Source organism: Idiotropiscis lumnitzeri, chromosome 4, assembly GCF_059441095.1.
Source record: "Idiotropiscis lumnitzeri isolate Australia: NSW breed Sydney's pygmy pipehorse chromosome 4, RoL_Ilum_1.0, whole genome shotgun sequence".
NCBI lineage: Eukaryota > Metazoa > Chordata > Actinopteri > Syngnathiformes > Syngnathidae > Idiotropiscis > Idiotropiscis lumnitzeri.
Window position 1 is genome coordinate 19,607,588 of NC_142394.1, and position 12,423 is coordinate 19,620,010.

Below are 12,423 nucleotides of genomic sequence, written 5' to 3' on the forward strand. Positions count from 1 at the left end.
AAACAAGCGGTTTTGAGATATGGTGTTTTGTTCAACGTTACAAATGGCGCACAATTGGCAAGTTTAGATTAGAACCGATGTTGGTCATTTCTGAAGAGGGGGTGCTGCAACGCTGTGGGAGTGGTCACAGCCAACGCCAATCATGACCATTCAAAACAGCTCATTAAATACAGCACGCTCCTTGTCTCCAGAAGCACATAAAATGAGAATTTGAAGACAATCTACTGATCGTTCATGTGTCCCCGACCACCCAAAGATGTGCCGCAGAATGGGACGATTTAAAAAAAAAAAAAAGGCTTGCGCTTACTTGAAAATCAGGATCGGCCTGTGGTCAACGAAAACAAAACCTAAAGTATTGCTGTAATTGTTATAATTTTTATCAATTAATTTTTAAATCAACTGCTTTACAATAAAAAAGTTTAGTGAGCTACGTTGTGTTAATTAATGGTTAATTTCACAAAAGGAACAAGAACTAAGCGAAGAGCATTATCGCCTAAAGAAGAGCACATTTGCTGTCGGCGGTGGCGGCATCTTCATCCCATCAACACCGACATAAAGGAAGCATTCACACATTTCTATGTTAATTTACGTGATAATTTACAGTAGAATCCGTAGGGGACACGGCTGGCGGTAGATGAGAGAAGAAGCAAGCATCTGATAATGTCGACAAAGAGAGGAAGGGTCTTTTCTTTTCAAAATTGTAAATCAAAATAATCAACACTTATCAGGAGAGCTCACATGTATGAATCATAATTACACAAATGAGAATTTAATACACAAAAAGCATTCATGTTTTTTATTTTTATGAGGTGCCATACAGAGCTTTATGACTCCAATTAAGATGCAGAAATACTCGACTAACACTGCGTATGAGCTTAAGATGGCAAGTGTTTTTGCTTCTCTTCTCCTGATCAGGCCAGAGTAGACCCCCTCCAGCAGCAGCAGATGCAGCCTCAAGACTTCACTGATCTGTTTTGCTGAGCCATGACAGTTGCGACAGAAACATGGTGATGAAAGTTCCCTTTTTAATGCCATTTACACCTTAGCAGATGTTTGAATAGAAACAGAAAACAGGCCGGTGTAGCTTGCAGCAATTTAGCAGCAGTAGCCTGGAGGGAAGACTTTACCTCACCATAAGAGAGCCCAACAAACAAGGTGGGCGGGGGGGGGGGGGGGGGGGGTTTATAAAACTCAGATCATCAAATCAGGCTAATGAACACTTTTTTTTGTTTCGTTCGTGTTTGTTCTATAAATTATATTACATAGAGTCACAAAATTCTTCTTTTCTTCTTTATGTTAATTACTTGATTTTTTTTTTCATTTGTTCAGACAAACTGAGGTTCGTTTTTACCTCTACAAGTTTCGACCGCCCCGTCTTTTTCGGGACGGCAGTTGCACATCGAAACTAGTGGAGGGAAAAAAGAACCGCCGGTTGTCTGAACAAATGAAAAAATCAACTAATTATATTGTATTATATCTGGTGGCATAAAATACCGTTTTATCCTAACTATAAGGTGCACCTGTACATAAGCCGCAGGGAAAAAAAACTAAACAAAAAAAACCCAAAAATGATATACAAGCGGGTGTGTGTGTATATATTTCAATGTATTTATTTCATTCCTTATTTATGAATAATTATGCATAGTGTTCCCTTCACTTTCACACTTTACAAAGCAGAGAATGTTGTATTGATTGAATCGTGTTGCGATGTTGCTGGGGATAACTTTACTTGTCTCATCATGGAAATGTAATTTGGCTTCATGAAGCTCTCAGTTTCCTGCCCTGATTGCTGGGAAGTTCTCACTTGGTTTCACCTCTCCATTGAGGCGGTCCTGTATAAATAGGCACCCTTAAAATAGTGTTTATCTCTCAGAGGAGCTTCTCAAGAGAGGACCAATGGCCAAATTTCGAACAATGCGATATAGGCCAGATTGTTACTTAGGTGGAATTCCGTCATTTTTTAACTAGAGTGTTGTTTTTTTTTTTACTTTATGTCTCTTGAAAAATATGTTTTTTCAGTTTTGTAACTTTTTTTCCCTCCTGCAGCCAAAACATCTATTCGTTATCCATTTGCTCCGACAGGCCTCATTTCATCTGGGTGTGCCTGTGCGTGAATGTGCACGTGTGTGCAAATGACAGCTTTGCTAGTTTGTGTGTGAGCCCACAAGCTTCAGCCCTTCCCTGAGTTCTTGAGTTGTCCCAATTATGTTGTTCATGAGCAGACATGTTTTCCCCAAAGACATTTGTGTTTTCAAGGCGCTAATGAATCATGACTACACTTCCTTCTATAGCTATGAGAAAATAAGTTGTCACTTGTCAGGTCAAAGTCTGATATACTGCAAAATTGTTGGACACTATTTGGAACATTCACTGTCTGATTACATTTGGCAATACAGCAGTCACTGGCAGCGCTCAAAAACATTTTAACAGTCACATTTTCACTGCATTCGCAGTAAAGGTCGCTTTTTGTGCACAAGCCGTGACGGTAAATATGATCTCTATCTGGATGCATCATGACGATAATGTCATTATGATCTTGGAGCATTAGCCACTAAACTAGTTGTGTACCCATTATAAATACATTACCAGGTGGGCTTTCCATTTCACATTCCACTTAGCGGGCAGCCTCTGAAGCACAAAGTGTGAATGTATAATGTATCTTCTCATCATATAATGACATACAGCAGGGAGTTTCAAACTCAAATACACAGTGGGTCGAAAAGTAAAACTTGAACAAAGCCGCGGGCCAGCATTCAATTTTTAAAAAAATATATAAATGCTGATTTTTTTTTTTTTTATTGAAAATTTTTATTGTTATTTATATTTAGTGGATTTATAAATGCAATACAATGTTTAGTTTTGAAAATTACTATTATCATTTTGAATGTTACTTTTATCATATAGAATGTGAAACGGTATAGCCTCGCGGGCCAAATATAATTACACTGTGGCCCAAATTTGGCCCGCGGGCCATAGTTTTGACACCGATGACATACAGTATTTGCCTCAGCATTGGATCTGTTTTTGGAAAATGAGTTAACTAAAACGCAAACGCATACATCGTGTAACGAATAAAAAATTTCAGAATATCTTCCTTTTTAACTCAAGTCAGTGTTGTACTTCCAGGTTACGTGTGCTGCTTCACTGGCAGAAAGTGGCAAAAAGAAATGAGACAAACTCTCAGGGGAGTAAAACGGCAACTGGAAAGAATCTAACCCAAATCGCCTTTTTTTTTTTTTTGTGTCCCTTGAGTGGTGAAGCACTTGAAGCAATAAGGCCTTGCTTGCAATTGTCATCTGATTAAAACCTAATCTATTTTTACATCTTGAGGCAGTCAAAGTCCTCTTTCAAAAAGAGTACTTTGAGCGCAAGATGCTTGTGAATCAAAAATGGTATTCAATTGAACTGATGATTTTGTTTGATACGTTAAAAAAGTTTCCTCCAAACCATGCTTTGTCAACATTACAAGGAATATAAGTTGCCATGGTAACGTGAATACTGAATTCAGAAGCTGTTAAATTGGCATAGATGATAGTACCCCCTGAGGTCCTCAATTTAACGGCACATTGTCAACATCAAACTATCTTTTTATATTGAAAAACAAATATCAAAGAGTTGTCAAAACAACGAGGCGCTTGCAGTTAGTGATTCTGGATTTAGGCGGATTAGTGGGTTTAAATGACGTAAATTTATAGGTCAAGGTGAAAGAACTCATTATCCTTCATCATTAGACGTTTAGTCGAAGATGTGAATCCCAAGTTAATGCAGTCTCAATGGCAATTAACGTTGATAATATGGGGAAATCAACTCCTCCTTTAAAGATTTTTTAACTTTATGGGTAAAGAATCTGTTTAGTATAAGACCCACAGACTAGCAACCAGTCCGTGGTAACCCGCCTCGCCCAAAGTGTCAAGATGAATCCTGAACAGGCAAAACGGTCAAAATAAATCAATAAATAAACAACTGTTGGACCGGTGAATATTTCCCATCAGACTAATTTCTCCACTTAAATGTTTTAATTGTCACCCACTTGCCCAACATTTTCTCCCATCAAGATAAGCTAGCATCTGTCGGTTCAAAACATTTTTTAACTACGTGAGAATTATTTCTGTTTGGATGAAAGCCACACAAACGGAACCGTCATAACATGCAGCAGTCTGTCACTGACTGAAGGGCATGTTCACATTTCAAATAGAGAATTAAATGGAAAAGTTTACTTTAGCTTTGACTTCCTTGCTCATGGCTAAGTGAGCTTTTATTGATACTACCAGCAAAATGCAATTTTTGTAGAAACTATGTGTGAACGCTGAAGAGCTGATGTTGAAATGAAATGCTGTAGAATTAATTGATAGAAAAAATAGAATGGGAGGCTTTAAAAATCAAAAAACAAAGCTGACACTAACACCCTAACAGGTAGGATATTAACACGATGGCAACCGGCTCAATTTGTGAACGTCACATGACCAAACCCCGAAAACAGGTGAGCCGAGCAAGTGCAAGTGACAAAATGGCTGCCTCCTGCGGTGGATAAAAACAGGTACATCTTCATGTTTAATTCATATTCCACAAATGCAATATAAATCAGAATGCCGTGTTTAGACGAGTGGGGGCTCATAGAATATATTATTGTCAAGAACATTTTTGACTTGATTTACCGTAATAAGAATGAATAAGATACTACCATACCCGCATGAGGCATGCTCACATACAACAAAAAAGCCAGCCAGAGTAACAAAGAAGCTAAGTCGGAAAGTTGAACATTTTACATCTGGTTCTTTGTATTTAGGTACTATTTGTAATGACAATTCGTTTTAATTCAGTGATAATGCTAGCTTGCTAACATTTGATTTGCCAACATATTGCAAGAATGCCAAGTGAGTAAGAAAAGCGCTAGGCCAAATCCATAGGGATTATATATATATATATATATATATATATATATATATATATATATATATATATAAAACGTGAAAATGTGCCAAATGCTAACATGCCAACATATAGCTAAATAGTAGCTTAGCCTAAGTAATAAGAACATTAAGGTTGCTCAATTCCAATTATACACCTTGCCCTATATTCCAGTACTATTTGTAACATATTTTAAGATAGCAATCTGAGAAACAAAGATCCATTTTTCATATTTCATCGCCATTTGCTAGGATTGGTCAAATGCTAACATGGACGGTTTAGGTGTGCTAATGTGAAGCAAAATAGCAACATAAGTAAAGAAAGCACCAAGGCTGATCGATTAGGGTTTTACAACTCAGTGAATTCTACACAAACGCATGGTGGGGCAGCATCATCAGGTCTGGAAAATGATTAATCCTGATGCAGTCAAAACAACGACTGCAATGTGACACACATTTGTTTTATTTCTAATCCAGTGAACTGGTACATATATCGAGGCAAAATCATAAAAACAATGTCATTGTCCAAATACATCTACGTAAGCGGTTTCTGGTTCTGATCATTGCACACGGATATTTTGTGTATACTTTATTGCATTGTGGACACTTATGAGGACTTTGTTTGCAGCCCTCTTTGCCTCTTTCCATCTTTCCGTCTCAATACTTCAGAGCTCTGGGTTTGCATTTAGGAGCCATTCTTAGTGTGTTTTGCAAGATGGAACTCATGAGGAAGTTGGGTTTTATCGGTCATTAGTGGTCACTCTGGGGGTGCTGAGCCATGAAACAGGGGAGAGCCGAGAAATTAAGTCAAGGACCACAGCACAACACATGAGTCACCACTAGTTTATATCGTGTTGACGCCTTTACCACTTCTGTAGCCGAAATATAGCACCAATGACACCTCAAGACGTGATCATATACCGCTCTCCACCCAGCTCTGCTGGCCACCACAGCGAAGGGAATGTCATTTGAGATTTACATTGCAAAGTGACAATTTGGCGGGAGAATGTCAAACTAAACCTCTCAGACCAGCGCACGGTAAGGGATCGGGGTCGTGGTTGGTCGCCAAGTGATTCAGATGTGCTTCCGCCATCTCTTGACTGGTTTCAAGCATGGCGCATTTAAGGGCTATGAAAGGAGCCGTTTTAATTGTCCAAGACTGAAGTTGGCTGTGACCACTCCCACATCGGCGCAGCACTCCCTCTCGTAGATGAGTCAAAAACGTTGCTTTCTTTTGTCTCTATCCATGTCTGGCATTGTATTTCGATATAAACTGTCACTTGATTCATATTTTGCAGCTGTTATGTAAGTCCATAATCAATTGTTTGCATGGAACTCACAAATGCGAAATAATTGCTATCACAAAATTCTTATTTGCATTTAAAATCCTTTAAATTGCTGGATCTGACAGCTATAAACGGTGCATTATCACTACTTTCTTAGTGGGCAGTTGTTACATAACATTAGTTGGACTTTTGAATTAAAGCACTTCGATTTTACAAGTTCTGTTATTACCATGTTGGTGGGATTCAAATCTGAGTTTCTTTGGTAATTGTCTGACAATTGAATTTGCTTCCAGTAAATTGTTTTTCAGTGTTACCAGGAATTAGCTTCTGAGCAACCTATATTTAGTAGTCGTTCCAATTCCCAACTCAGTGAAGTAATTAATTCAATTAAATGGTATATGAGTGTAAGCTACCAATTATAATCAATTGTGCTTATTCATTACATTTCAAAGCTTTGCCAGGCATCATTTTATGGAGTATTATGGTGATTAATTATTATTCACAGGCTTGACAAAAGGATTGCAAGAAAAAAAATGAAGCTGTGGTGGAGGTGGTTTTTCGGATCATATTCTCTGACACAAGAAACTAAGGATATCTTAAAAGCTAAAAATTATACTGCATGTCAAATCCCCTTCTTCCTCCTCCTCGTCCTCCTCCTCATTGTGAGGTCACACAGCCCTCAATGCAATCAGGCCAAGTGACGGAATGAGTGCGAGACGACATTTGATGCTGAACAAGAAACACTTTGATTTTAAATGGCTGTCACATCAACAAGAATATATATATATATATATATATATATATATATATAATTTGAAGCAAGCTCGTGGTTCACTGTTACCTGCCATGGCAAAAGCTCAGCAAATACAACTGTCAATCGGAAACACTTTTGCAGCAGTTTTTTTAGAGAAACCTTTGCATTACATACATTAAGTGGAAAAAAGAAATTGAAGAAATGCGCTGTGTGTGGGGAACTCACAAAATGTTTGTCCGTGAGTGGCTTCTTCTGTGTATTTGACAATTTATGCAATATTTCCATCCATCCACTCATCCATCAATATTTCTATACCACTTATTGTTGTTAAAGATAATGCTTGATATTCCATTAAACTCAATATAAGACGCCTTCCTTCAAATGTGAACATCACAGTTCTTGTCTCCTTACGCAACATGACCTTTTGAGAGCCAACTGAGCCCCCTGTGAGTTTGCGCTATTTTAACATGGGATTTCCTACAAGCGAGCGTAGTGTGTGGGCTACTTTTTTTTTTCAGCTGAGATGTGCAGGGTCATGTGTGGATGCGTGGGAGGAACAGGACGCTGTTGGGTTCTAAGTATACACACTCATGCACAATATCCAAAATTGCAATTCAGAGGACCATGCAGACAAAATCTGGAATAGTGATCATATTATTGAAACAAAACGATATTTATTCTTTATACCATGACTGCCATTCATTAATAAAGGAAATGTAAAAGTTACGTACACAATAAAGATATTTGAAAAAAAAATCTAATTCCTCTGGTCCATAGCCAGATGAATTCGTTTACGAGTCCTTCCCGCCACCTAGCGGTTACTTATTCTGACTGCCACGCAGGAATCTGCTAGATTTTCATTTCAGATGTCTTATTTTTCCAGTAAGAATGACTAAAGAATGAAAACATGTGAATTAAAGCGTATTTAAAAACATAAACATCTGAGGTTTTGTTTACCCGTGAGGCCAGTGAATTGAATTTTAACAGTAAATCCCTCGAGACGGTTACCATGACAACCGTACACAGAAGCCGCTCGAAGCGTTCCCTGTTTTCGAATTGCCGATTTTTTCATTATTCTTCTCTTGTTGGAAAAGTTAAGGAATTTCTTCGGCGTCTTTCTATAATTTTTTTTTATTCGTTTTGAAGCAATGTTGTGAGATTGTGTTCAGCAGTGTGAGCGTTGTGACGTGTGATAGAACGTTAACGTGTAGCGTAATCTAAATGCAATCTCGAGTACTGAATACAATGGCCTTATTCTGCAGTCATTTAATGGGTAGATGAAATAGTCTATTTGCCTTATCATACATTTTTATCTGTCGAACTAAGGAGGAAAGATACTTGTATGAAAATATTTGATACAGTTTATCCTCACTAGATTCGACATGTTGTCGCCACATTCCAGTAAGTATTGGACATATGTGAATAATATTAATTTAAGAACAAACAGTCATTACTACATTTTTTTTTTCAACAGGAGAATTTCCACGGATTTCGTCTGACAGTTTGGTATCAAAACAGAACAGCGTCACCAAATCAAGAAAAGCAGGTACAGTAACGTGTGTCACGTGGTACACGCAGAAAAAAAATTATAAAAAATGTTGGTTAACATATTTTCGCCACTGTGTTTTGTAGATGTTAGGAGAAAGATGAGGGCGGAGACCCCTCAGAGTCATTTAAATTCACCGGACGAGAAAAGCATTCTTCAACAAAGTTTAGTCGAAAAAGATCATCGAGAAATGGTGTGTGTCCGTTTGTGTATACAAATGCAATCTTCCCTAGCAGTTATTGAATTTGTCGTCAATGTTCAGGAAATCGGCAACTCCCTGGCTCGCCCAAATTACGCTGCTCGAATGCTGGCGGAGCAGAGAAAAGCACTTTTCAAGCAGCTGAAGGAGGAGGAAGAAGAGGATCAGGAAAAAGACAAAGTAAAGATGCTAAAGCAATCCAAAAGGAAGCCGACACTTCAAGTACAAACACCGACAAGACGTGGGTTGAAGACTGCTTTACTGAAACAAAGTAAGAGGAAAGTGATTAGAAACGAGAGCTTTTCAACAAATTCACAAGTAACATTTTAATACATCCAATGTGTCCCATTTATTCCTAGAAAACATAGTGAGAGAACGCAAACATGACTTAATCACTCTGGAGCGTCAGAAGGCCGTGTTGGAGGTAAATAAATCCAGGAATAACACTTACAGTTTGCCACCTTGCTGTAGTGACCTCATCGATAAAAAAAGTCAATCAGCTGACTGACCGGAATAAATATTTCTGAATGATTTGTACATTTGAAATGAAGATTCTCTCACTGCCCCCCCCCTGTGACAATCCCTCTACCTCTCTTCCTCAGATATCGGTGATGACAAAGAGGTCAGAGATTTGCAAGATGGACAAGGCCATCGCAAAAGAGGAGAGACAGCTGGAGGAGTTGGAGAGGACCATTGAGGAGGACAATCAGCGCTTTGCAGCGTTCCTGAGGGACAATGAGAAGAAGTCTTTGGAGGCCCAAACATTGTAAAGAACAATATAGAAATATACTTCTTTCAAAAGGTTATTTGGTTCTGAGGTCAAAGTGCACGATGAACCTAAAATGCACTCGAATTTTTACAGCTGAACTGAATTTGACTATATATCTGGAGGAGTGCTGTTCTTAAATCACCCGTGGTTGTTTCTGTTATCAGTTTTGAACAAGAGGCCAAGTCCAAACAGGAAAAAACTGCACAGATCCAGAAGTTGACTTCTGAAATATCAACAATAAGAAGGTGCCACTGTCCAAATAACTCGCTGCGACTGCGGTAATCTGCGTATAATTGGATTGAAATCAATCTAAATCTTCTCTGATTAGTGAAGTTGCCAACTGTGAAGAAATCCTCCAGGAGTACAAAAGATACGGGGAGCTTCTCTTTAAGTTGTCTCCTCCAGAGTGGCAGGAGGCCCACAGGGCAAAGCTTCTCAACAAAGTCCAAGTCCATCCAAACATTGACGATGAGCAGCACGAGGAGCTCGAGGACTCAACATTCAAGCAAGGTAAGGAGTATTTTACAAGACGCTCTAAACCAGGGGTGTCAAACTCACATGGAGGGAAATTTATGACCAAGTGGGCCGGACCAGTAAAATCATGATCGATAACATAAAACAATTGGTGCCAATTTTACGCAGATTATTGCTACTCTTCTCTTTGGCTTTCTCACTGAGAGGTTCGGGGCACTGCTCCTGACGCGAGTGACAAAGACAATCTTGGCTGGTTGGTTCATTTGTACAGTTATAAGGCTTGTCTGGTTGTTTTGCAGAAACTTTACCAAATCTGCATGTGAGGGGGCCGGATTAAACCCATTTGCGGGCCATATCCAGCCCGCGGGCCATATGTTTGACACCTCTGCTATAAACTATGCGAGCAAAGTACAATAAACAAGAACATGATTATTGATTTTTTTTTTGTTTTGTTTTCTGTGTTATTATTGTACACACAGAACCGGACAGCAAGACAGCGGGTGCCCAGCCGGGACAGACCGATTCAGCGAGCGTCAGGTCTTTACTTCACACAGGATGTATTAAATATTTGTGATTTTCATTATTTATCATCATTTCCTAAATATTTTCTTACATTTTAGGGCCATGAAAGCACATGAACCACATGACAGCAGTTCGGAGTTTGAGGTGACTTTTTGGACATTTTTTTTTTTAATTCACTCTGGCTTAGTTTACTGACTTGCAATGTTGCATCCCCCCGCAGGATGATCCAGAGTTGTATTTCACGGATCCCAAGCAACTTATTGAGCTAATGACAGAGCTCACTGAGCAGAACTTGTCCTTGATCAAGAACTCTACAAGGGCTGAGGAAACACTGGAGGAGCTCAAACTATCCATGGAGGAAGTCGGGAAGCGGACGTAAGCACTCGCTATCTTGTTTTTGGTCTAGAAATCTTCCCATTGCGTCCTTATCAATCGGTATCTTAAAGGAGATGTCATTCCCAATTTCATTTCACGCTTGCTGGGTGACGCTCACCAAAATATCCAACTATTTGTTGTCATATTGAAAAGTCAATTTCCCGCAATTATGTCCCCGCTTAAGCAAAAAGGAGGAGGAACTTCTGACCCAGCAAATAGATGAGATGAACAGGCGAATTGAGGAAGAGAAAACAAGAGCCTGGAAGCTGAAAAAGAAGGTTCAGCTCCATGTCTTGCTGAACACAGAAGATGAGGTGGAGAAACGCAAAGCCGGTTTCACCACATTTTACTGAAAGTATGATTTTATTTCACGCTTCTCCCCCGCTTGAACGCAGGATGACATGATGAAGGCGCTTGGGGAGAAGGTCTCGGATGTGTACAGGTGCTGTGCGGATGACAGGTTGAGCAGCCATAGCACCTTGGAGAAGCTGGCCAGCATTGAGAAGCGCATGTCTTCATTGATGCACTGCCTTGAGGACATCCCCAAGGAAAGTTTGGAAACGATGCAAAAGATTAAGGACAGTGAGAGGAGGACCAGGTGCGTCTTTACTAACGGTGATCTACGGCAATACCATTGAAATTGAAGTCAACTTATCAATGTACTGACTTGAATGACATGACATTACGCACAATCATGTTTGTTTTCAATTCTTTTTCACTGAGGCAACGTGAAGAAAAGTTGAGATTGCAAAGAGAGAAACAGATAGAACGGATGAAGCGGTATTTGGAGAGGTCCCTATCTGATGCCAAGAATACGGTGAGTCGTTTCTATTTTTCTAAATGATTTGTTTTCTTTTTCACTCGTTATACCTTATATTGAACATGTATTGATTGCATGGAATTATTGTGAGCCGACTTTCCGATTGACTTCACGGACGTCATCACTCGCCACACACAGTGGATAACGCATTAGCAACTTAACAGCCAGCCAACTTTATAACTTAACTCGCTCACATTCACATTGAACAGGACAGGCCCGTTTTTTAAAAGCAAGCACATACTAAAGTTTAGAATGTGAGCATGGCAAGCCCATGTGGACAAAATAATACCTGCACTCACATGCGTATATGTCAGTATTATATGCATTAAACATTTGTGTGCGACCACGTCAATAAAATCTGCCCAGGGCCTTCAGAATCAGCGGTTCTGGTTGATTGGAACTTTCTTCAACCAATTAGATTTCAAATTGTATATCCTGCTACAACATCGGCATATTTCCATCTGCTGATTGGTTGGTCAGTGGAAGCCAAGTTTGATTAGCAGGAAAATGTATATATAGATATATTTAACTAAAAAAAAATAGCTCCATCTATTTCTCTTTCAGAGTGGACGTAAACTAATGCCCAGGTGCATTCCTACTGCTCAGAAAGTCAAAGTAAAAAAAGTGGAACATGCTCCAACTACTGATGATGGCTTTAATGATTACTTCTTCACATCTTTAGGCATTGAGTAAAGAGGCATACTGGAACTGCAATGCCTGATTTGACAAGAAAAAACACATTAATAAAAATACATGCAGCTTGCAACACAG

General features: G+C 39.1%; 1 protein-coding gene across 2 annotated transcripts; it reads left to right on the forward strand.

Annotated features, from left to right (window-relative positions):
- The first annotated feature begins 917 nt into the window (after positions 1–917).
- On the forward strand, positions 918–12,395 carry LOC148338471 (cilia- and flagella-associated protein 100-like). Of its 2 annotated transcripts, none has more exons than XM_088294400.1 (15): positions 918–1,007; positions 8,422–8,493; positions 8,580–8,686; positions 8,756–8,963; positions 9,052–9,116; positions 9,295–9,458; positions 9,626–9,706; positions 9,790–9,971; positions 10,415–10,472; positions 10,556–10,601; positions 10,678–10,832; positions 11,017–11,146; positions 11,228–11,430; positions 11,556–11,649; positions 12,217–12,395. In XM_088294400.1, the coding sequence occupies exons 3-15, from the start codon at positions 8,594–8,596 to the stop codon at positions 12,343–12,345; spliced, it is 1,608 nt and encodes a 535-aa protein (XP_088150526.1). In that variant the 5' UTR covers positions 918–1,007; positions 8,422–8,493; positions 8,580–8,593; the 3' UTR covers positions 12,346–12,395. The 2 variants fall into 2 exon arrangements, with proteins under 2 accessions (XP_088150526.1, XP_088150524.1); XM_088294398.1 differs by lacking the exon at positions 918–1,007 and adding an exon at positions 7,971–8,348.
- Positions 12,396–12,423: the final 28 nt, after the last annotated feature.